The sequence below is a fragment of the Sceloporus occidentalis genome, unplaced genomic scaffold (assembly GCF_023333645.1).
Source record: "Sceloporus occidentalis isolate IW3139 unplaced genomic scaffold, rSceOcc1.0.p SCAF_4, whole genome shotgun sequence".
In the NCBI taxonomy this organism is placed as follows: domain Eukaryota; kingdom Metazoa; phylum Chordata; class Lepidosauria; order Squamata; family Phrynosomatidae; genus Sceloporus; species Sceloporus occidentalis.
In genome coordinates, this window is record NW_028316984.1 from 104,721,461 (window position 1) to 104,748,365 (window position 26,905).

General features: G+C 39.9%; 1 protein-coding gene across 9 annotated transcripts in view; it reads right to left on the reverse strand.

The window, feature by feature from the left end:
* DENND5A (DENN domain containing 5A) overlaps positions 1-26,905 on the reverse strand; it is a 96,220-nt gene that overhangs the window by 64,287 nt on the left and 5,028 nt on the right. For 6 of the 9 annotated variants that reach the window (XM_089521143.1, XM_089521141.1, XM_089521146.1 and 3 more), the window contains exons 2-4: positions 10,758-10,829; positions 10,079-10,188; positions 5,370-6,030 (exon numbers count right to left, since the gene is read on the reverse strand). In XM_089521143.1, the coding sequence (XP_089377269.1) occupies positions 5,370-6,030; positions 10,079-10,188; positions 10,758-10,829 (843 nt within the window). Of the gene's footprint in view, positions 1-5,369; positions 6,031-10,078; positions 10,189-10,757; positions 10,830-13,438; positions 13,588-26,905 lie in introns of those variants that run through there. The other 3 variants (XM_089521147.1, XM_089521142.1, XM_089521145.1) reach the window with 2 other exon arrangements.

Here is a 26,905-nt window from a genome sequence, read left to right on the forward strand (position 1 = left end):
ACCAGCATCATGGATGCCTCCTCTCCTTTGGTCCCCGCGCTCCTGCTGAATCTGCAATGCACAGCCACAGCTGTCACCACTGCCACCGCTGTCCCCCTGCCATCCCCCATCACCTCCCTTGTACATATGTAAATATTTACAGTTTTAGCGGGTTTTATTGTTAGGTGAAAATGGCACAGGAATGTGTGTAGGGGCTCACTTTAAAGTCCAAACTTTCCAAGCAGCACATGCATACATGTTGCTCTAGGGTTAGGGTTAGGGTTAGGGTTAGGGTTAGGGTTACGAGTCTTAAAATGCGCTGCAGCTGTGCTGCAGCTTCCACACCTGCATGGCAGCTGACGCTGCAATTAAAGCCTGACTGCAAACTGCGCATGTTCCAGGACCCCGACTCATTATGCGACGCAGCAGACACGGAGCTTTTAAATGGGCAACTTAAATTAGCGGCGTAGCAATTCTGGCGTACCGATGCAGCAGCTTACAGACGGAGCTGCGCAGCTGCGCATCAAACGGAAAAGAAGCGGAGAAAAGCAGCACCTTTTTAATGCCGCTTCTTCCTGCTTGGGGCGTGCGGGGGGCGTGTTCATGGCGGCATTCAGGTAAGGCCCATCTGAAGGCTCTACCTTCATGACGTCATGAATACACCCCTTTTTGCCCGTCTGTATCCCGCCATTGTTTTTTCCTGCAGTGGTATTTTAAAAATCTACATACAATACAGTGGTAAAGATCTCAGGGAAAGTTCTTACTTCATATGAACTGTTCATAGTGTTTAACTGACCAGGAAAAACACAATAAATTCACAGGTCTTATCCCTTATGGAGGAGGGAATTAAAATAAGAACAGGACACATCCAAACTTTTATTTTGATGAGGTGCTTACACCAATGTGAAGAAAGAGAGTAGGGAGAAACATACTGAACCTGTAACAAAAAGATCAGCCTTTTCTGCTCAATTTATAAATGAATAATATGTCTATAAATTTAAACACAATTTATAAAATTAAACTGAATATTTTTGGGGAAGAAAATTCAACTATAATCCGAAAAACCATCTCTTTCTATTAATATTTACAGCTTCAGTCTAATGTTATGTGAAGTTGATACATAAACACAAATGTGAATTATTGAAGAATGTATTATGCTAACTTTATAACTGTAATACAACACCCAAGACAGCACTCATTTGCCTCTGGAAAAGTGTATTATTGTTGATCATGCAATAAGAAATATATACTGATGTACAGTACAGTGGAAGTGGAATAGTTGCAATGCAGCTGACGCTGTAAGTGATAAAAGTCATGCAAAATTTGGTAATGATATCATTAAGTAAAAGGCATGCTCATTGCTTTAGTCAATAGACTTGGAATACATTTCTCCTGCTGTTGATATGGACCTGAAATAATAAATGTGCAAATCAGGAAGGGCCACTGCTTTCCCAAGTATCAGGGGTTCTTCTGGGGTCTCTAAAAAGAAATGTGGCTATGTGGAATAAACAAGTAGCCCAAGAAGATGGAGCAATACTAGTTTCTGTCCGTGAGAGAAGATGATGAATCCCTGTGGGATTTGTACTTTTACTAGCACAGTTGTGGACAGAAATTCTTCTTCTTGTAGGTCACTACATTGTTGTTGTTGTCATCTGTGTGCCTTCAAGTCATTTCTGTTTTATGGCAACCCTAAGGTGAACTTATAATTGGATTTTCTTGACAAGATTTGTTCAAACTGGGTTTGCTTTTTGCCTTCCTCTGAGGCGAAGAGAGTGTGACTTGTCCAAGGTCATCCAGTGAGTTTTCATGTCTGAGTGGGAATTCGAACCCTAGTCTCCAGAGCTGTAGTCCAACATGCATACATGTAGTCCAACACCATACTAACTCTCATGGATCACTATGGCAATTTTAAGTGGCAGAATAAACATGGATTAGATAAGAATTCTAATAGGTGATGTCAAATTCACAATAGAGCATGTACCCTCTTATGGATTATATTCTAAATTTAAATTAGATTAGACTGCTAACTGGCAATGCCAACTTCATAGTACAGCACAAACATTTATGAGATCTGTCTATATGACAAAAAATGGCTCCTGTAAAGTATATTGTCTGGGTCAGAATAAAGTTCTATAGAACGAGTTGGATTTGGGGACTAGTAGGAGTCCAATGAAAGTATTTATGAAAACTAGTTCCATTGTCTATTTAGCAAGCTTTTGTGTGAGATCCTGAAAGCAGTGTGTCACCACTGTACTTTAGTTAACATGCATAACAACACAATATTATCCCTTTTATACTTCAATTTAAAATCTAGAAAACTTAACATCTGGGCCACTTGAAATTTAATAGTAGCCTCCACACAAGTGCCTTGGGAACACAGAGAAATGCTACCTCTTCCAATCACTTGTGGAGGAACGACTTATATGAAGAAAAAAAATGTTTGATGAAGCTGACATAGGCTTCTAACACTGCAACGTGAGGGGCATTTCGTTCTTCTTTTTTTCAAACTCTGGTGACCCACATACAATCCCTGCAGAATCACATCAGGAGGAATAGGCACTCTCCCCCCAGATATTTGCACATTCACCTCTAATATCAGGTTGTGAAGCAGAGGTGGGTGATGCAATTTCAGTTCAAAATTTTTACACTCCAGAATCTAGCAAAATGAATAAATTCATTACATAAATGTACGCTTAAAACTCAGTGTACATACATGTGACAAGGGTGGCTATCTCCTGTCTAGCACACCTTGCCGATCATTATTCAATGTGAAAAATAAATCAAGGTCATATTTACACTGTGTGTGTGTGTCGAAGGAGGTGTCCCCTGCCCAAGGCTGTGCCCAGTGCAATTGCCCCCAAGCATAAACCAGCTCAGTTCACACGCGGCTGCCTTACTGACTTTTGTCAATAACACCGGGATAACTGGATTCAACATTTTTGAGCCCAGCACATTCAGTTCTTAGTGTTAGGGCTCCAGGCTCCCAGTGGAGACCTTCCTGGTGACTTGGCTTTCTCCTGCTGGATCCAAAGCTAGCTGTCTTGGAGATGACAGTGGAAAATGGTAAGGCTGTACCAGGTCTTGGCACTTGGGCATAGGGAGATGCTCTGAAGTCCTCTCCTCTTGCCAGTTGGTCATTCCTAGTTCTGGCTCCCAGATCCAGAAATTTTTTTGCAATCTCTTACCTCTACCCTTGGTGCTGGTCCCCTGGGTATCACTCCTGATCCCAGTAGGCTGTCCATGGCACAGGACCCTCAGATAGGTCCACAGTTCCAGGACCTGAAGCCTCAAGACAGTAAGGTATGGCAGAACCAACCTCTATGGTTAGGTAGGGGACCCAGGCAGAAGAATTTGGTAAGGCTGGGCCTGTGAGTTGAGACCCTTATGCTGAGTTCAGGCACAAGAGTGGTACTGGCCTGGTGACAGGCCACCCTGCCAATTTTCCTCCTGTTCTGTTGTACCTGGCTCTTTGAGGCAAGGGGATTGGTTTGCCCAAGTCCTGGCTAACCAACCTAGCTCTGTTTCCCTTTTCTTGGGTGTAATTGCAGGACCTCCTCTCAATCATAGAGAGAAGGGCTGATGGACTTCTTTTCACCTTGGCCAGGCTGCTGGTTTCCCAGCCCCCACCATGCAGAGACTTCTCACACTTCAATTAGAGCTGCCTTAGTTCAGGCACAAGAAGCTTCTTCTGTTGCACAGACCATTCCACACCCTCTCTACTTCTTCTGAATTCCCATCCCTGTCAGCTGTCCCTGAGGTTTTTATACTCCCTGGCTTCTTTCCTCATCAGCTGCACCTGAGGCCCTGAGATGTTGCCAGGCAACCAGCCAGGATAGCCCTGCTCCAGGCATCTCTGTCTTTAAAGGAGCCAAAGCATCCACAATAATCTGTTCTACTCCATTACAGTGTGTATGTGCCTTCAAATTACCTGTCAATTTATGGTGATCCCATGGATTTCATAGGGTTTTCTTCGGCAAGGAATATTCAAGAGGTTGTTTGCCATTGCCTTCTTCTGAATTAGGGGTCTACAGCACCTAGCATTCCTTGGCAGTTCCTCATCCAACCACCTTCTTAGCTTCCAAGACCAGACAAGATCTGGCACTTCCAGGGGACTAAAGCCTCCCATCGTATTTGCATGGTATATTCACAAATAGGATTCAGATATTGATAGGTGTGTGTGTGTAAACAGAAGGTCTCTCTCACACACAGTTCATTCTTATCTTAATAGCCATAACATTTAGCTTTTTGAAAGCAGTGATATCTTGATGTTTGGTCTCTGGGAACATCTGGTTCTGCTTACTAGTGAATCAGCTGCTTCCAGAAAACTCAAAGACATGGGTTATTTAAGAAAGCTAGGTGCTACATGTGCCAATCAGGGAAGAATAGATAAGGATCTCTGACAGCAGTGAAGGCTCTTCTGCCTCAGAATGAATAGTCCAGTAACTCTGAACTTTTATATTACTCTCACATTTCACTGCATATTTGCAGAAGGAATCTTTTCCTTCCCCACAGGTTTTAAAATGAACAGAGGATGACTACAATATTCACACTGTAACATGCACAACAGTTCTTAGTCAAGGTGAAATCTCATTGTTTTGGGTTTTTTCAACCTGATAAAAGACAGTGCTGGATGGAAAGGGGTCTATAACCCAACCTTTAAAAAGTAGAGAAGCAGGGCCTGGTCTTAGCCCTAATGGGAGAAAACTCAGTAAATAACTAGGCACTTCTACATCCAGAATCACTTCTTTATCAATCATAAAACAGACATATTTCCATCTTCTAATCCCATGCTGGTATATGGAATGATGTAATTAGTTGATACAATATACCTACAATAATTTCTACTTTGCTGATAGCTGCAGAACCCAACTATATTTTCATAACATTTCATTTTGCTTATATATCTCTCTCATCTACAAAACAGTTGTTTTTAATGGAATTATTTTCTTTTTGCTGGAATGTTGTTTATGCTAAAGCTTTAATAATTTTAAGTCATAAGGACAAACCCAGTTATCCTTCTTTTTAGTCTAGTCTTCTAATTTAGGGTGTATCCACACTTCAGAAATAAAGCAGTTTCACACCACTTTAAGTGCTACAACTCTGTTCTACAGAATCTTGGGATCTGTAGCTTGATGAAGCACCAGAGTTCTTTAACAGACCAGGCCAAATACCTCACCAAACTACAAATCCTAGGATAGGAACACCAATTAACCATGTCACACCCAGACGAGGCTTTCAACATACCTAGTTTGGTGCTTTTTAGAACTGTTAGCAGGTTCAAGAGATAATTAATATTTATCTTTTTTCTGAAATCATGTAAAAGTACCAGTGACAATTTAATCTTTACTATGACCATGATCATAATTCTTTAAAGGTTATATTATACTCACGTTGTGAATAAAGCAGTATCTGAAATTCTAGGAGGGCACAAGTGAAGAGCTGGACCACATTCTCTACACCAAGTAGCTCAAAAACTTCTTTAACTGGAAAGTCAAATAATGGCAATTCATTGGTGCTTGGCCTCTGGCAGATAATTGGTCCATAAACTCCTGAAAATTTTAGGGATCTCCCTGCTGGAGGAAGTGGAACTTCATAGAGTATGTTGTAGATAAAGCTTTCCAAAGGTAATGGTGGTGGTTGAGGTGATGTTACAGCTTGGTGGAGTTGCTCAAGCACTTTCCTACATGCCTTCATGAAAGACATTGGCGTTATCAGGCAAATGCACTTGGAGACATAGAGAGTGTCTCTACTAATATCGTATGAATTAAATCGCTGTAATTTTGATACAGAGGATCCATTACAGTCTTCTATAGTGCTACAGTTGTCTTTATGATTTGTGGGTGGGGTATGAAGAATATCATATTCCGCGTTGTGCATGTGATACAATGTCTGCATTGCACTACAGATTTGTTTGCTGGCAACTTCCTCATAAAATGTCAAAGAAAATCCAAATGTCCGTGATCCATCTTCACGGGTAATGATGAATGAATGAAACTGAGGTTCTCTAGCATCAGCTTGTGTCTTGAAAGACAGACCCTTAGGCATACATAACTTGGAGGGAGGGAGGGGAGAGAGAAGAAAAAATATTGCTTATTTTAGTAATTTGTCACTCTTCAATACTAACAAGGCTTGAAACCTAACTTTTTTTCCATTAGCAAAACAAAGTTTACATTCACAAAAGAGGACTTTCTTATCCCCTTCTTTTGGTAGTATTCTGCCCCCCCCCCCCCAAAAAAAAAAAACAAAAATCTGTTCCTGGCAGTTAGGGTACATTTCAGAATGATGAGAGAAATTCAGATGGAGTTGTTAATCATCACCTCAATTTCAAAAGCAAAGAAAATACGGTCTGCACAAACAGTGCAAATTGCTGAGGTATCAGTGAATGCAGTGGTAATAGTACATTTAGCATACCTATTATAGTCTCCATTATTATTATTATTATTATTATTATTATTATTCAAAGACCGACAACTTTAGGAAATAATCATAACAAAATTTAAAGGTCAGCCTTATAAGTAAAATTAACTACTTGTATATAATTAAAGGTAAAGGTAATCCTTTGACATGAATGTCTAGTTGTAACTGACTGTAGCAGACATTGCTCATCTCCGTTTCTAAGCCAAAGAGACAGCATCGTCTGAGGACTGCTCTGGTGGTCATGTGGCCAGAATGACTGCACCGAACACTGTTACCTTCCCACTGAGAAGTGGTACCTATCTATCTATTTGCATTTGCATGCTTTCAAACTGCTAGGCTGGCAGAAGCTGGGACTAGTGATAGCAGCTCACCCCATCATGCAGCACTCCGGCCACGAATTGCCAACCTTCTTGAGCATCTGATAATCAGAACTGGCATCTTAACTAAGCCACCGCATCCCTATCTACTTAGGTTCAAGCTAATTATAAACTGGTATACTGTCAAATCAATGAAACTACACCCAGCATAAGACTCTTCATGCAGGAGAGGCCTCTGGTGAACAACGGGGATACATTTTTTACTGGCACCCTGTTTTTCTCCATGGCATCTACAATGCTATTCTGGAGGATCCCCAAGCCTTTTTAGAGCAAATCTGGGGAGGCACAGAGGAAACCAGTAAAAAAATCTCCTCCATGTTAATAGAGATATCTCATAAATCCAAAGCTGTTCTGGAAACAGAAAAATTCAAGTAGTCTCAAGACCTATGGCTGCACCTCTATTATCTGTTATGTGTGTGTAAGCCCCAAGAAACCCAATTGTATTGTGATTATGGCATTGCCAACAGAGAGTCTGTGAACATCTAGAAGGCAATGCCATAATCACAAAAAGTCAACATGGGTTTCAGAGAAACAAGTCATGCCAGACAAATCTAATCTCTTTCTTTGACAAAATTACCAGCTTGGTAGATGAAGGGAATGCTGTGGATATAGTATATCTTGATTTCAGTAAGGCCTTTGACAAGGTTTCCCATGACATACTTGCAAACAAGCTTGTAAAATGTGGGCTAGACAAAGGAACTGTTAAATGGATCTGTAATTGGTTGACCGGCCGAACCCAAAGGGTGCTCAACAATGGCTCCTTTTCATCCTGGAGAGAAGTGACCAGTGGGGTCCCACAGGGCTCTGTCCTGGGCCCAATGCTATTCAACATCTTTATCAATGACCTGGATGACAGAATTGGGAGCATACTTATCAAATTTGCAGATGACACCAAATTAGGGGGAATAGCTAATACCCCAGAGGACAGGATCAAGATTCAAAATGACCTGAATAGACTAGAAAGCTGGGCCAAAGCTAACAAAATGAAATTCAACACAGAGAAATGTAAGGTATTGCACTTAGGGCGGAAAAATAAAATGCACAGATATAGGATGGGTGACACCTGGCTGAATGAAACTACGTGTGAAAGGGATCTAGGAGTCCAAGTAGACCACAAGTTGAACATGAGTGAACAGTGTGATGTGGCAGCTAAAAAGGCCAATGCTATTTTAGGCTGCATCAATAGAAGTATAGTGTCTAGATCAAGAGAAGTAATAGTGCCACTGTATTCTGCTTTGGTCAGGCCTCACCTAGAATATTGTGTCCAGTTCTGGGCGCCACAATTCAAAAAGGACATTGAGAAACTGGAGCGTGTCCAAAGGAGGGCGACAAAAATGGTGAAGGGTCTGGAGACCATGCCCTATGAGGAACGACTTAGGGAGCTGGGGATGTTTAGCCTGGAGAAAAGAAGGTTAAGAGGTGATATGATAGCCCTGTTTAAATATTTGAAAGGATGTCATACTGAGGAGGGAGCAAGCTTGTTTTCTGCTGCTCCAGAGAACAGGACCTGGAACAATGGATGCAAGCTACAGGAAAAGAGATTCCACCTGAACATTAGGAGGAACTTCCTGACAGTAAGGGCTGTTCGGCAGTGGAATGCACTTCCTCGGAAGGTGATAGAGTCTCCTTCCTTGGAGGTCTTTAAACAGAGGCTGGATGGCCATCTGTCAGGGATGCTTTGATTGTGATTTCCTGCATGGCAGGGGGTTGGACTGGATGGCCCTAGTGGTCTCTTCCAACTCTACGTATCTATGATTCTATCTATGATTCTATTTCCTTCTGAGTAAACATGCAGATTGCATTGTCTGTTGGCTCCAAAAAGCTTCTGCATGTATTATAAATCTTCCTTCAAACATTATATGTCAGACATGGGCCCAAAGTAGGCAGGCCAAAAACATCAGCTTTGGGCCGTATTGAGAGTGTGGCGTTTACACGACGCACACCCTGAACAGGCCGGAAGCCACACTGCGCCTGCCCCAATCCATAAGAGCCGGCACAAAAAGGAGCGGTGAAAAGCCACTCTTTACTGCTGGCTGGGTTAAGTACCATGGCGGCAGCCCAGATTGGCACTGGAATGTCCATGCACTGCTTTTTTGGGCCTGTCTGCATGACCCATTAATCAGGGAGGCTTTGGGCCTTAACTTGCAGGACCTGAGCACAGTGGTTGAGGATAAGGGGTTTTGGAGATGTCTCATTCACAGGGTCATCATAAGTCGAAGTCAACTTAAGGCAATTAACAATTTCCACATTCAGCCCCTAACAGAATACAGTAAATCTTTGAGGAAAAATCCTAATTCTAGAATTTATAGTAAGCTTTTCAGCTTCTCACAATGTTTTCTCCTCTGCAAAGAAAATGAAACTATGGAAATATTTATAGGAAGTCTCCATCTCAGCAGTAACCTCTGCAAAAGAAATGTTATGAATGAGAAGGATAGATGAATATTATGAAAGCATTGATTTACGTTGATGTGTATTTTTAAGCAAAAATCTGCCATATTCATATTGAATTGGGCAGGAATTAGGACACAGGAGCTCTGAATCCTACCCTACTGCTACCAATTAACCTATCTGCCTTGAATTCCTTAAGCAGCTTTTTTACTGGTCAAGCATATTCCCAAAGATCAGAATTCTACTGAGGAAAAAAGCAAATGGAGGAACAGTGTGTAGAGGAAATAAGAGATGAGTTAAAAGAGAGGATTTTCCACTCTTTGTCCACATGCCCCTTCAGTTTTTCAAAACTACATCTGAATTTAAATTGACAAATTTGTTATCAGTACATTTAGTCTAAGTTGTTCATGCTTCACATTAAAGCAATTCACCTCAAGTTCAATAAATATATATATTTCAGCTTATGACACAGTGACAGGCCATCTTGTGCCATACACTAGCTTTATTACAAATACACACACTTGTATGAGGGACAGCTGGGCACAAAAGATATAGACACACACTCTGATGTGAAGAGATTGGGAAACATTATACTGCTGTCTTAATGTCAGTGTCTTTAAGAAACACATATCTGGTCTCTCTGAGACCTCTCTTATATGGGCATATGCCTCACTCTCTTATTGTTTAGCCTCAGTCAGCCATGTTCAAGGCTATGCTGTAGTTAGAATAACAGAAGTTTTTTTTCTATAAAGACATTAGTGTCCAATTCCTGGAAAAAGAAAAAAACTTTATGCGAGTTAGTTTACATGAATATGTGTGCCTCCTAGAGCCGCATCTAAACAATAATATTATAATCTGCCCCAAACCACTGAGTGTAAGAGAAACAGTGAAAATGAAGAACACAGCAAATTACCAACCATTCCCACTGCATCCTGATCAAAAGGATTCCATTCAACATTTTCAGGATAATGAGCAAGAACTTTGGACTTGAATGTGCGTCTTAATGGAGTTTGTTCAAAATTTTCACCTGAAAAATGAAAAAAAAAATCAAAATTATTCTCAATATTTTTACACTAAGTGTATGTGTAGAGATGATGCCAGAAGCACATGAAGAAGTAATATGATTAAGTTCAAATATTTCCTTGAAGAGAAACAGGAAGTATAAGGTAGTGATTAGCAAAAGAGAATAAGCAGAATGAATTAGAGCACAGTTAGAACCCCTGCATACAATTATCCATCTGTGTCTTTCCATGAATAAATACTATTCAAACTTGTACTTCATTTATTTCTGAAATTTCATTTATTTTAAAAATGTATGACATACATGTATATTCACCAAAACAAACCCCATTTTAAAAGTAATCTAAGAAATGCACACATAGATAAAAGATGCAGTAATTAAGCTAAAAGTTTAAATGCAAACAGACATAGTTAGTGGCTTTATTTAATAGGCAAGCCTGGAATCTGTCAACTGTTACATATATCTGCTGTGTTGAAAATCTAGAAGGCACAAAGTTGTCAAAGGACAGAAACATTAGAAAAGAAATTTTAATATGAATCAAATTTTTGATTATTTTTACCCTGCTTTTGTTTTACCTTCTGCTGAACTTGAAATGAAACGGCCACCACCATCTTGGGCTTTAGAGGCCTGTATATACTGGCATAATGCTATATAACAAATAAAAAGAACATGGCATTATAATTTAATATGGTAAATTCTTATTATAGCTACAAGTCTGTTTCTAAACAATGTCTTCAAACAAACGTTCTACAGAACCAGTGGCTGAATGGTTATAGTGTTTGTCCATGAACCTGAAGTATGCACAATCCAGTACTGCTCTACAATGCAATCCTATACATTCATACTTGGAAGTATATATTAGAATCCTGTCTCAGACAGCATGCACACTAAAAACAAAAACAAAACTCTCTGCCTTAAATCCAGTGGTTAGCCCTGATCACAGCCCAATAGTGGAGTAGTCTAACTGAATCAAGACAACTCACAAAGGTTGGTTTACTAAATTTCTATTGTTTCATCATGTCTATTCCAGCTGTAACTCATAACTAGATTTACATATATATATATATATTTAATGTTTTGTTCTGAAATCAGCTGAATACCATGTGCACAGAAAAGTGAGCATACTGCTACATAAATTCTAGATGCAACTTATATACTGTATTCAACTAACAGAGTAGCAACAATTCATTGATGTTCCAGAACAAAATTAAATATGGGGGCCTTGAAATTAAAATCTCTTTTCAAGATGTGTCATTCTTTCTCTCTCTCTCTTTAAAACTATTTAAAGGGAAGACATTACTAAATAACTTCCTGTCAGTAATTCTTCCAGTCTTTGGAAGGCCCACGGAAAAGGCTCTTCGTTGACTGCACCCATGTGCTTCTCACCAGCATTGCCATTGCTCTTTCATTTGTCTCTTCTTCTGGTGCAATCCACAAAGGATAAGGTGTGTAGAATACCATTTTCATTCTCACTCTTGTCACTGCTAGCCTGCTGTAAGAAGGCAGATGAACAAGCAATAACAGGAAGCAGAATCAGTGACATCCCCAGGGATTGGCAGTGAGTCTGCTAATGGAAATGTGGGCCTCAGCAGGTACTTGACAATGTGCTGGCCCTGTGCACCCATATACGTAACAACCCAAAGCGTTTTGCTGAATTAAAATTCAGATATAAAAATATTTGGAAGATGGTCTGCTGTGTTGTACCATAGGGTTCCCAAGCCTACATACTCCAGCAGCCATTAGCTATGCCATTTTGTAAAGTTCATCAAGACGTTATAACCACCCATCCTTGCTTCCCGCATGTAATAATAATAATGTATACAGGCATACTCAGTTAACAAAGCCTCTGACAAAGCAGCTTTTCTCTACCAAATCTTTCTATGACTGCCAGCCCCCACATTTTCTTGTCTTATTTTCTGTCTAGCTTGAAAGGATTATTTTTTAGCAACATCAACACTGGAAAGATGATGAACAAAGGCTGCAGCCATCTGATGTGAGGTCACAGCAATTTGTCTGCAGTAAACACTGTAAAAAAAAAACATGAGCTGCGAAAGTATGAGGTTTTACTCTTGCTGATCTTACTGAAGCTGAGTGTGCCTGCCTGCAACAGGCATGGTAAACAGCAACTATGTCCAGAATCCCTTGCTGAGCATGTGTGAACAGTGAAACTGACAAAAAATTGGGAAAGCAGATAAGTCTCCCACACAAGCTACCAGCAGTAGCTTAAAAAAGCATACCAATCTGGAAATTATGATAAAAACAGAGGCTGGTGGGGAGGAAGTCATCCCTAGATGAATTTTGATAGAAAGTACTGAGAGAGTTTTAGAAGGTTCAGAACATTTTCTCTTTTCTTCTGCATGGTTTACCTAACCTGGTTGTTCATTTCACAAGTGCATATTGCTAGCTTTGGATAAAAATCTGCTTAAACACTATTCTCTCCATCTTAATTCTGCCTCTGGTAACACATTTTCTGTTGAAGAAGTAATATACAAGAAGAAAGCCAATATAGTGTAGTGGCTTGAGCACTGGACTATGACTCTGGAGACCAGAGTTTGAATCCCGTCTCGGCCATGGAAATCCACTGAGTAACCTTGGACAAATCACACTCTCTCAGCCTCAAAGGAAGGCAAAAACAAAAACCCCTCTGAACAAATCTTACCAAGAAAACACTGAGAGTTTTGTCTTGGGGTTGCCATGAATCAGAAACAACTTGAAAGATAACCCTGAACACATCTACTTCATTAACTGATCTATACCTGTACTGCTATTGAAAATGATGGTTTCATGTTCAGGAATCCAGAAATATACCCACAGGGTATCTGATACAGTTGAATGTCCAAGAGTGATGGCAATAGCCTTCCCTCTTTACTTCCTATGAATATAAGTGCTTTCTAAATAAAGAATTTCTACTACAAAATTAAACTTTGTCACCTTCATCAAACAAATACCAAAATGAGTAGGCAGCACATGACAGCTGCTACAACAATAAAGCAAAATTACATAAAGCAATATGCTTCAAACAAACCCAAAGCTTTTATCACCACCTGCAAAATAAGTTCATGGGGGAAGCCGTTTCAATACTTCATTTATTCCCCCAATACATCATAATTAAGCAGCAGGAGATGCTGATTTTGGATTGTTTCTGTGTTCTCTTCTATAATAATGCAAAATCATTCCAGATTACATTTCTGTGTTAATTCAAATTGCTCACAGAATCTTCAGGGCATAAACTGTTTTTGCAAAAATAGTCAGTTACCCATCTTTTCTGTTCATCTTTTCCAGATTCTTCATTACTGACACAGTTTTCAAGCTTCACCTTGAATTAGGCTATAGGAATACAACCAGCAGGAAAATGTTGCAGTATGCAATGTTCCTACACAGAGTGTCTATCAATCTTCCTCCAAGATACTCCATTATCTCATACTCCTCCTAAGTAGAAAGCATACATTACTGGGATACTTCTAAACTAAGCTTTGATCACTCTGCTTTATTCATAGGATTTTACGGGGCATCCATACTGTTATTTCTTGTACTTATAAACCATTTATGCTTTCCTGTCATTTCACCAGTCTTTTCACTCTCAGCAAAAGAAACAGTTACCACTCTCACCTAGAAGCATCCTTGCAAAATAAGTGACTGGCATCTAGGGATGCAACAAATATCTGCAAATATCTGTGCCCTCAACAAGAAAGTGTGTGAAAAATATTGACAGCTACAGTGGGCCCTTGGCAATTGCTGGGGCTTGGTTCCAGGAGCCCCCGTGGATATCAAAATCCATGGATGCTCAAATCCCATTATATACTGTATATTGGAGTAGTAAAATGTTACTCCTCATATCAAATGGCAAAATCAAGGATTGCTTTTTGGAATTGATATCTTTTTGAAATAATTTCAAGCTGTGAATAGTTAAATCCATGGATATGGAGGTCTGACTATATCACCATTTTTTTCACATTTTGGAAGTTTTTGTAAAAAAAATTATTTCTTTTAAAAATAACAATTTTGCAAGGAGTATGGCATTACCATAAAGTATGTTTTTGTACAAACAGAATTCCCCAAAAATGAAAATATTAAAAATGTGCAAAAATTCTCATAATCTTATTCAACAGGAAGAAAAAAATTTTAAAGTCTCCATTCAAGTAATCAGGAATAAAATAAGCAAGGATTACATCCTTGCTGGAATCACTTGCTTATCATCCCCAAATGAAAGAATACTAAAGGAGTGAATTCAGACTCATGCAATCTGAGATTTATTGGTTCCAAACATACTGCTTGGGAATCCTGGGAAGTGTAGTTTATTGTGACACAGAGCTCTCTGACAGAGAAGGCTAAATGTCTCACAAAACTACAGTTCCCAGAATTCCTTAACACTGAACCAAGGCAGTTAAAGAGGTCTCAACTTGGATTATTTCTGCAGTGTGCTTTGGACCGTTGATTATGGATACATCACCCTGGTCAATATAAAGTTCATAGGAAAGACCAAAAAAAAGGTAACGAGCAATCAGTTTGGCAAATTGAACTTTTAAACTGGATAAAACCAAACCAAATGGTATGCCTATGATAAGCTACATTTTGGGGGGAAAACAGGCTTCTACATTATTTGTTCCCTTTTCAGGAGGGAGCAACATGGGTGAAGATGGACAATTTTATTTTGTTTTCACTTATTTTACTTATTTGTCTATTACTTGCCTTATTTTACTTTTAAAATTTTAATAAAAATGAATGCATTACATCTAAATCCAACATGGTCATTTGTACACTGGATGTCACCCTCCAATGAAGTCCCTCAAAGTCTCTCCTAGGTAACAGTTTCCGTGCATGAGTGAAGCACTACCATTCCGCACATTTTGTATCCCAGCAGACCAGTTTCATGACTGAAAAGAGAAGTTAGCCGACATCATGTATTTGTTAGATGTGTCATTTCTTGCCTTTCCCTGTGTGTTTTTCAAAAGGTGAACTGCTTATTAAGCAGAAGCTATTTTTGAACTGATGTGCGACAGTCTAAATGGTAAAGGAAGACCTGATAGTTATTACAGAAGGACACTTTGAAAGGAAATGTATCAAATCTTGCATTTGTTCACTAATGCAATAGCAGCAGATTCTCCAGAGGAATCAGTTACAGATTGGAGATGGAATAAAAGTTGCTTGTTTATGCAACAATGCCTTTAAATAGCTGCTACCTTTGTCCATGCACTGACTCCCAATAATTCTGGTCTGCCTAAAACATCAGGAAAAAATGAAGACATCAAACTACCATTATCTTACTGCTCTCCCACTCCCTTTTTGACAATATACACAACCAAAGTTGTCATCAGTTTTTAAAAATGACTATCCATAAAACAGACAGACATTAATCTGACTCTGTCTTAAAGTGTACTCCCATCTGGCCCCAACCTTCAGCTGAAAAACAAAGCTTGGGCTTTTGAAACACACAAGTGTGACTGGTAAGTTATATGTATATTATTTATTAATACATTTTTCTCTCTGCTACTCAGCAAGCTTTAAGAGTGACCCATTATCTCTTGATCCCGTTAGTCAATGTGATGATACCAATTAACAAGATAAGCCTATTTGTTAGTGTCCTTAGCAGCAAGTCACAATTCTTCCTGTTCTAGGAAATACCAGCAATTATTGCCTCCCTTCCTTACTGCTGCGCCTTGCTGTGCTGCAGGAACTGAATGGATTTTAGAACAGCAGCTGCTAGATTACAATAGTGGCATCTTAAACATTCCAGTAGTGCCATCTTGAATACTCTGGATATACAATGCCACCTCAATGATTCCTATCCCCCAGGTAGAGCAAGGGAACTGTTGGAAAATAAGCAAGAATGGCTGAAGAGAAATACCTTGAGGATAAAGAGAGAAAAGTTAAGGGTGCAATCCACCAAAAAGTATATTCTGTCACTGTTGGCATGCAATGAGTCTAAATAGGTTATACTGATAGAGAGCTCTTCAGAAGTGAAAAGAGCTTTATTCCATGCATAAACCTTATGGGCTCAAACATTATTTCTTAATCTATTATTATATTATTTATGTATATTAAAATATATAAATTTATTTATATATATTATTATATGTATATGTCTCAGTGGCAGTTACTGTATATGTATCCATATCAGCCCGTTATTACTGTATCTGCATCAGTTAGCTTTAAAAGGTATAGAAGGTATAAAAGGTAAAGGTAGTCCCTTGACATGAATGTCTAGTCGTAATAGACTGTAGGGAGCGATGCTCACCTCCGTTACTAAGCCAAAGAGCCAGTGTTGTCTGAAGATTACTCCAGTGGTATGTGGCCAGCATGACTGCACCAAACGCTGTTGCCTTCCCACTGAGAAGTGGTCCCTATCTATCTACTTGCATTTACATGCTTTTGTACTGTTAGGTTGGCAGAAACTGGGACTAGTGACAGGAGCTCACCCCATCATGCAGCACTCAGGCCTTGAACTGTCAACCTTCCATTCTTCCGATCATCAGAATTGGCATCTTAACCACTAAGCCACTGCATCCCAAGAATAGAAGGTATGCTGGACTAGAAACAAAACAGTCTTTGATGTAGATGAGGATGATTATCTTTATTTATACCCTGTCCTATCTTCAGAGCTGATACTCAAGGTGACTTACAAAATAAAACCAATACAACATATCTGACATGTACAAAAGATCAATCTTAAAACAGAATTAAAACTATCAACCACAATAAAAACAATTTAAAACATCCAGTCAAAAACAACAAGCAACTTTAAAACAGTACTATTAAAACATCTGAGTGCCATCTTACAAGACTTTTGTTTAAAAACATTCATTTGTCACAAGCCTGACAAGAAAAAATAGTATTTATTTCCTGCCTGAAGTACAACAAGGAGGAGCTAGTCTGGCCTCCCTAGGAAGGAAGTTCTATCTAGAGCTTCGGGGCAGCCACTAAGAAATCACTATCTTGCATCCCCACAAGTTCTACCTGGGAAAGTGGTGGGAATGAGAGATGGGAGTCTCCAGAGAATCTCAAGACCCAGGAAGGCTATACAGAAAGAGGTGTGTGTGTGTGTACATATATGTGCCTTCAAGTCACCTATTAACTTAGGGTGACCCCATGAAGTTCATAGGGTCTTCTTAGGCAAGGAACACTTAGGCAAGGGGTTTTTGCCAGTCCTTTCCTCTGAAATATAGCCTACAGCACCTGGTATTCATTGGTGGTCTCCCAATCCAAGTACTAAACAGAGCTGACCATGCTTAGCTTCCAAAATGAGATGGGCTCTAGTGCCATTAGGGTATTTAAGGCCATACAGGAAAATACAGACTGTCAAACTGCCCGAACCAAAAAGAGCTTTATAAGTCATAGCCAAGTTTTAGAATTGTGTCTGGGGAAAAACAAGCAGCCTGTGAAGCAGTTGTAATATGAGACTTATTTGGTCCCCGCAACTAGCCCCAGTCAACAATCTGGCTACAACTCTTTGCATCAGCTGAAGTTTCTGAACACTCTTCAAAACCAACCCTAGGTAGGGCATGTTACAGTATATCAAAATAATAATAATAATAATAATAATAATAATAATAATTTGTATTCTGCCTCTTCCTGTATTGGGTCGAGGCAGGTAACAACAAACATAAGAACAATAAAAATAAAACACAACAAACCACAAGTAAAAGCATAGAAAAACATATAAAATCCAATTCCCATCTCCCTCCCACCTTAAAATACCATTAAAAACGACAATTCCCAACTGGAGAGTGAACATTCCGAGGAGATCAATTTGGGAAAATGAATTAGAATCATCGAGTTGGAAGAGACCACAAGGGCCATTCAGTCCAACCCCATGCCATGCAGGAACTCACAATCAAAGCATCTCTGACAGTTGGCCATCCAGCCTCTGTTTAAAGACATCCAAAGAGGGAGCCTCCACCACACTCCAAGGGAGTGTTTTCCACTGTCGAACAGCTCCCACTGTCAGAAAGTTCCTCCTAAGGCTGAGGTGGACTCTCTTTTCCTGTAATTTGAATCCACTGTTCCAGGTCCCATTCTCTGGAACAGCAGAAAACAAGCTTGCTCCATCTTCAACATGACAACCCTTCAAATATTTAAACAGGGTTATCATACCACCTCATTCACTAAGGAACATGCCACTGTCATCAGATAAAGCATATCCAGCAACGATGAAATTGGTCAAGGCTGAGTCCATCAACACACACAAACTGTGAACCTATATCTTCCGGGGGAAGTCACGCACGGGTAGCTGTGTTGGCCATTTAGCATATTTAGCATCAAAAATCCACCAAACAGTGATACCTTTATAGGCCAACCAAAATGCACAATATACTTGTTGCAAGCTTTCAAAGCTTCACTGAACCTTATCGCACACACAATTTTCAACGTTTTGGGGACTGAAGGAGGATGCTCGTGTGCGTGCGCGTCCAGCAGAAAATGGAGTTTATCGCACATGAAGACATCCTTCAAGAGGCCCGGTTCCATCCCCCGGTGCGCACCCGTTCCCATCCAGTCCTGAGGGACGCCATTTTTTGCTGATGGAAGGTAATCCGTCAGGCAAAACTCAGAAAGAAGATGAGATACAAAGAAAGAAGGAGAGAGAGAAAGAAAAGAAAAGAGGTTCTTCCAGGACTCGTGAGGGAAAGAGGACAAGAAAGAGAGAGAAAGTTAATTAAAAAATTAAAAGAAAAAAGAAAAAGGACATTTGTATTGTACATTTTGCTAACAATGGTCAAGCGAAAACTGTATTGTGGCTACATAAATTTGGGGAAAGGGGAGGAAGGTGGAACAGAAATAGAAAGATGCACAAAGCACAACTCTTGTAGTAATATATTCCCATATTCCTAAGGCAGTTCAGTATTTCTCCATTCCTATCACTCAAAGACATTCAGTCTTATAGTAAAATAAAACACAAAATAAGCTTTTATCCAGTAAGCAACTGACCCTAAATAACAACTTGGCAAAAAGTTTCCTTTATCCTGTTTGTTGGAAACAGCTGAACATTTTCTTTTTAAAAGAGAACAGTAATGTATCTATCTACTCAGGAAATCTTCACTTCAGACTTGACAGAGGAAACTAATGTCTTGTGCATACTTAAGTAACTATTCATGACAACGTCACATCATATGAATGATTTTTCCACATGAACTTCTACAGGCAAGACTGAATATCTCTGCTTCCAAGATAAAAGCATTTACTTGGCCTTTCCAATTTGACAGAGGAAAGGGCAAATGTTCTGAATATTTATCCACTTATGAATATTTATCAGTAGCACAACTCAAACTGGACCGGGGAATCTGCAAGTGATGGGCAGACAATGATTGAAGTGACAAACAGACCTGATGTCAACACTTGAACCATTACCACAATATCCTTTTCTCCCCCTCCCCTCCCCTCCCCCAATAATTAGAACCATTTTATAATCAGAGTGGCCAGGTATGTACATGGTTAGAGACGTTCAATTTATTGTTTTTAATTGTAAACATATTTTCTTTTTCAGCTATAAAATAGTGTTGTAGGGCCAGAGCAGATAGGCAGGAACAAGTAGCTCAATCCTGGGTTCTCTGAAAGCACGTCAAAACCACGCTGTCTGCACCACCCAATCTCAAGATGGGTCAAACACCCACGGGCTGTCCACATAATGCGGAGTGAAGCCACGCTGTGCAATTATTTTTTCTCCTTGCCTCCCTACCATGTATACACATCTTCCCACAAATACACCACCTGCTACTTTCAATTAACTCTCTCTTCCTACCCAGATGCCAGGCTATTGGATGCCTGCCCATATGACGGGCTACAGTCACACACGTGATGCACTACCTGTACAATTACATTGGTGTGCCCAGTAATACATTGACAAAGCACCATCGTGGAGTTTCCCCATAAATGCCCCCTTCATCCCATGACCCCTGTTGGACTGTGCGGTTTTTTGTATGTTGTAATTACAATGCATTATTGGTGATCACGTTTTTGCTTTGCCACAGGCCCATACTGGCACTGAGCTGTTTATATGCCAGTGCGATGATGCACATTTTCTGGCTTTAGTCAGAGTATCCCAGCCTCTTTTTGCTCTGGTTTTTAGCCCCAGAGAGCAGCTTTGTTTTGCTTTCCACCCACTTTTGCCTCATCCATCATCTAAGTCAGGCTTCAAAGCAGTTAGAAGCCGCTTTATTTGGCCACTGTGGACTACCCCTAAGAATTAGGGCAGCAGAAGATATAAATTATTTATTTTTGTTATCATGTTAATGCTGATCTGAATAAATTCGAAATTAAAAACTGCACATGCTGAGGGTACTTCTTTTCACCATGGTTAGCGCATCATTATTCTGCTGTAATTTATCAGGAATGCAGAAGCAGTCGTAAAGTAGAAAATGGAGGAGCTAGTTTTTATATTTCAAACTGAATAATGCACATGATAGTGTACTTTAAACAGACACACAGAGTAAATTCAGTAAGTCTAAAATTAGTTAGCTACATCACTGTTACTAGCATTTCACACAATTTCAGTTTGAGAAGGAACCAAGGAAAGTTCAGTTATGGGCATTAGTGTTGAAAATTTAAGGAATAAATGCATATTTAAAGTCCCAAAGTTAACAACTGTCTAATTACTGACTTCAAAATTAAGCAGAGGCAATTACCACTGTCCAGTTTTATGCACTATAAGCATATGCTGGACAACTAACACAAAAACCTACAAAGATGCTTTGCTGCATAATTATTTTTAAGATTTTTTTTTATAAACCATGGCCCCTCACCCAGGAGTATAAATTCTACTCAGTACAAAAACTTAGTATCACAACATCACCCATAAAGCAGGCTCTTATTCTAGCCTACACCTCCAAACAAGCTTTAACAGAGACCAGCTGCTCTTACATCAGCCATTCCATTCTTCATGCAATATCAGCTACCATAGCACGTCTGCCTCAGTTCCCAAAGAAACAAAAGAGCTCTTTGGTATTCCAAAACATGGCAAACACCACAGGCTTCTTCAGGAAGAGGGAGAAAACTGCATGATCTAGAGCAACAACATGTACAAAGCATTTCACAACTGCTATTGCGAATCTAACCACAAATGCTTGCCAACCTCCTGCAGAAATACTAATATAAAAGCCACTTTGCATTACAAAGGGGCTTGGTTACTGTCTTTAATACTACAGCAGAGCATTTTAAACATTTTCCTAGATCTGTTCCATGCACTAATGCAGAGATGTGTTATTGTTGTATGCCTTCAAGTAGTTTCCAATTTATGGCAATATAACCCTCCAAATTTTGTTGGACTGCAATTTCCCCCTCAGTTCATCCCTCCTTGTTGGCTACACTGCTTAAGGCTGATGGAAGTTGCAGTCCAACATAATGTGGAGGAACTCATTGCCTCTCTTCCAAGCATACACATTAAAGTCAGTTGGTCATGTGGAAACTGTTTGTACACTATTTACAAACTACAATTTGATTCAGCTGGTACAAATATTAGTACTTTGGCCACCTTGCTCTTGGCAGATTAGCTGTACCATTAAGCATCTGACGGTAGATTTGGATGTCATCAAAGGACTAATTATTTCATTATTGTGCTTATTTTACTATTGTGCTTTTACTGCCATGGAAGGGAAGAAATGCTTGTGGAATTTTCTGCTTCACATGCCAAAAGAACTCAGCTGGCTTTGAGGATCATGCACCTTGACTTGAGTGAGGGGAGCGAAGGGCTCTACTGCTTTGCCTGAGGCAGCAAAATGTCTTCAGCTAACCTAGCTCTTAGAAGTAACTGCTTCACTTTCTTGTTTACTTGCAGGAACAACTGTACAACAAATGACAGAAGTGAGTTTAAAGAAGATTGCAAATGCATTATGCTCTCCTTCTCCATTAGCTATGCTGGACAATAGTCTCGCCATGCTTTCTATGAAGCTCATGTGGTGTGGCTAAAGACTGAAACAAGTATGAATATCATACAGATGTTGGGATAGCTATGTTACCCATAAGACAAATGCCAAAATCCATATTGTAATACATTTTTTAGACCAACAAAAACAAAACAAAAATTTGGGCAAGCTTTTGAATCCTGTGGTTTCTTCATCAGACAATATTTTTAAGTATGTGGGACAGGTGAAAGTGTTAGTCTCCTTCTCTGCCCAATCCCACTCACTATTCGCAAGTAGCCAGATATAAAAATTTTCTATTTAATTTCTTTTTTCTTTTAAAACTTAAATTTCATTAGCAGAACTCTGGAACTGAAAGGTGAAATAAAATAACATGCCGAAAGGCATGCTTGGTAGGGCAAAAGGCAGGGAAGCAAGGTTAAGGGGGAGTCCAGAAGAGAATGCAAAGGCAGAAGCAGCCCCAGTTGCGTGAATGACAAGATGTGCAATAATGGCTGCTGGCAAACCAGTATGTTTCCATTTCCTTGCTGCAAGAATAGGGCTCATGTAATAATGTCCTACGTGTCTACAGCCTAAAATGCACAGGCCAAATAAAGTGGCTCCTGGCTGCTTTGGGGTGTGTGGCATTCAAATGATGCATTCCCAAAGCAGCCAGAACCTGCTCCAACTCCACAATCTGGACCTTTGGGCTGGATCAAAAAGGAGTGGAAATAATCCAGTTCCTGGCTTTGGAAGTAGGCCATGTAGTTGCCACGATAGCGACCAGAGACCGCTCTTTATAATATTATATATCTTTACTAAACCAACCCCAAACTCCTGTATGTTTTGTTAAAGACATCTTTGTCTGAGGAAAAAAAGTTTGGTTTCAATAATTTGCAGAGATTTTTCTGTTTTTTCAGTTACTCTAATAAGTGATTTACCACAATATGAACTTTGAAGTTTGGATGTGGGAAGTTTGTATTCAAATATCCCTGGTCGGACAATTTACTACATAACCTCCAGATATGGAATGGTAAGTAAATGGCCCCTTTAAAAACAGGACTTTTAGTGAAGACAACGAGGAAAAGAAGAACAGGGTTCAATCCTTTTCCCGCCTAACATTCTCACAGTCAAAACTACGGTATATGCTTTTCCAATAATATGCTCAATGAGGTTTACAGTCCAATTATATATTAAAATATAATAAAACCTGAAATGGCAAATAAAAAAGAAAAGTCTTTCTCTGTTAATATGCTGAAACAGACTGATACACCAACTCCTCTGAAAATAGCTCACTACAGGAAGTTACTGTCCCCTTTCAATGCTTACTTAAATATCTCCACTCATAACCCATTTTTATTGTATCGTATACTTATTTTCTCTGGACAGTAATTTGACAAACATTACTTAGCTGTATGGCCTACTTTCCATTCTCTCTGTCCTCCTACAGCTATGCAAACATAAACAATAATTTCATGCGTTTGACAAAATAGGTCTGAATATTTTAAACCACAAGATTTATTTTGCTATCTTCTGAAATTTACAAATTCTAGTTTTTTTATGTTTTTAGATCTCTGAAAAGATTGCTCTATTTTTGAAATTTTATATATATATATATATATATATATAGTACAATTCCTAGAAAAATGCAATATAAATTTTGTTCTTTTAGTGTATCTTATATTAAGTACCTACATGGATTATAGTCATAAAATGTATAGAATACTTTAACTGATATTACTAACATCACTGTCCCATCTTTGCTGGAACAAATTGGCTCAAAACATTGCTAAGAGCCCCAGTGACAAACAGGAGTTCTCATAATGTTACTTTAGAGGCTCTGCTCAAGACAGATTTGGTCCTGGAGAAAACGGCAACATGTACCAATCACATTACTGTTAGTCTTTAAAAACTGCTTTGTTTTATTTAGGAACCCCATTTCCCTCCTTCCTCCTCTTCACATTATGAGTGAAGAGTGAAAAATATAAAAGCTCTGTACTGCCAATGCTTTATTTCAACAATTGCCACTTATTAAACAAATTGTTTCAGTAACACAAAGAAGGCTCTATAGCTAAAAATATATTCAGTAGAGGAAAAGCTACACAATACCCTTCTCAGTTTAGTAAATATGTATTTCAGGAAGCACCAGATTTATAAGAGTCCATCATGTATAAACCACATACCTCAGAAGGATTTGCAGGAGAACCTGTGTAACTTATAAATTTAAGAACAAAACTACAAGAATTGCCAAATTGCTCTAATACATATCACAATTCTGTATGCAAAATGCAAAAGAATGAAACCTCCCTACTTCAGTTTGTTTGTAATTTATGTTCAACCACTCCTAGATATTTTTTTTAATGTAGCAGTTTCATTAGAGTTTGTTGTATTAACACCTGGGTTTAACAGATTCATGGTGCAGCTAAAAAACAGTTATAATGCTTATAGTAATCCCATTCCTCCATATATTTTACACAGTTCAGGGTTTATATTGCAATAAGAAACCATGAATTTCTCTACCATTCTTATCTTTAATACGTAAGTGACACATTTACGCAGTCATTTCAGGTTTTCTAAATGTTCAAACACTATACACACTTATATGGGATTAATCAAATTCTAATGTAATATGAGTTGACTTCCACTGATGCAGTGGGACTTTCTCCCTCTATAGCTCCCCACACCCAGGGGCGTCACCAGTGGGACGTGGGGTGGGAACTGCACCATGTGACACCTCAGAAGGGGTGACACTTGGTCAGACCTTCCACTCACTATGGCCACTGGGATAGGAGGCAATGATGCTGCCACTTAGCAGCCCATTCCAGGCTTGGCGCGGCTACTGATCGGACAGGAAAGAGAAGTGTCCGCAGAAATGGCAGAAATGCTGCCATGGACTCCTTCCTTTCCTGCTGTCATTGTGCCAGGCAACAGCAGAGCCGGCAGCACCTGCCCTTTCTTCTCCACTCCCTTGGCTCCCTCAGTTGAGCGAGCCATGGCCACAGAGAAGCCCAAATGAGCAGATGCCCATCCCTCCTTCTCCACTGCCTTGGTTCCCTCAGCCAAGAAAGCCATGACTATGGAGAAGCCCAAATGAGCCATCTTCTCCACTGCCTTGGCTCCCTTACTTGAGACAGTCAAGGTGACAGAGGAGCCTGAAGAAGCCACACACACCCTTCCAGCTGCCTCACTTGACCACACACTTGCCCGTCCCCCAGTAGCCATTTCTGGGTCTGGGTGGATGGTGGGCAGCTGGGTAGATGGCTGGGGGAGGGGGGAAAGGGGGGAGCAGTCTGCCGCCATCCATCTCCATCCAGCAGCCCTTTTGCGCACCTGCACCAAGTAACACCAACCATAATGACACCACTGACCATACTCTTCCAAAATCTGCTCCAGGGGTTCCACAATTTCATTTTGAGGGGGCACATGGGGCTGCATGTGAGAGGGAGGATTAATCTCCATCCCAATCTAATAGAGGAAATAGCTCCATCAGCAAAAAGATATAACAGAATTCCAGCAATTAAGTCCAGCTGCTTTCTTTGGACTCGCTTCCAAGTAAATAAACACAAAATCAGACCATAAACTTGCAATGTGAAACCTTTTAACTTGGAAGCACTACTCACTGAAATCAGTGGGACGTACTTCTGACAACTTTTTTAAAAATTAAGAACAGTAATCCAGACAATGTCAGGAAGGGGAAAAAATAATTTCAGAAGTATGTGAAGATCATCATTTTATAGATATTAATCCACTCATATGAATAAAAATTATATGTAAATCAAATTATATCTGTGCTGGATGCTAGATTAGATCCAGAGTTCCTGTGAGTGAAACTCCAGTCACAGGATATTCCTGTTAAAGGAAAACTGAGAAGGGATTTTGCCATTACCTTCTTGACTTGACAGCCAAGTCCTCCCTAAAATGTTGCTTTAGGTCAAAGGCAACAGTTTTCCCTTCCGTCGCTGGTGCTTTAGGGCGCGGAAGTGCACCACAAAAAAGGAGCCGCTTCCTGGTGCTCCTTTTTTGCTCAACAGGAGCGCCGTGCAATTTGGTTGCTGCGGCACTCCTGCGGAGCAAAGAGGCGCTGGGGACGCACGTCTTTCTGGTGGTTTGTACCCCATCCTAGTGAAGGATTCCACCTCTGGAACATACCTTAGCAAAGCTTGCTGCCATCTACATTGTCTTTGGGGCACCAAGTCAATACCTTTGTGTTCTTTTAGACATGTAAAAGTTTTTTTAAAGCATTTAAAACGTAGAATCATAGAGTTGGAAGAGACACAAGGGCCATCCAGTCCAACCTCCTGCCACGCACGAATTCACAATCAAAACACCTTCGAGAGATGGTCATCCAGCCTCTGTTTAAAGATCTCCAAAGAAGGAGACTCCACCACTCTTCAAGGGAGTTTGTTCCACTGTCACACAGCTTTTACTGTCAGAAAGTTCCTCCTAATGTTGAGGTGGAATCTCTTTTCCTGTTGTTTGATCTAGATGCTATACTTCTATTGATGCAGCCTAGAATCGCATTGGCCTTTTTAGCAGCTACATCACACTGTTGACTCATGTTCTACTAGGACTCCTACACATCACTGATTCTGTATCCCTTAGCAAGGAATCCCCCACGACCACTACCTGCCTCCTCCGAGGCTTAGCAGCAACCATTCCCTGTGCTGATTTCTGTTGATATTTGGGTGATGAATCTTAGCTATGATTCCGGTCCGGTGGCAAATGGATGAAGACGTCGGCTATCTCTCCAACACAGGAACAGAGCAAAGCTCCAAACACAAGCTTTCGGCTTGCTTGGAAGAATGCCTGAAGAAACAGCTGCAGATCAAAGAAACACTCTCCAGCAGTTCACTCCTAAGAGGGCTTTATTGCTTTGTTTCAAATAACACGAGCTA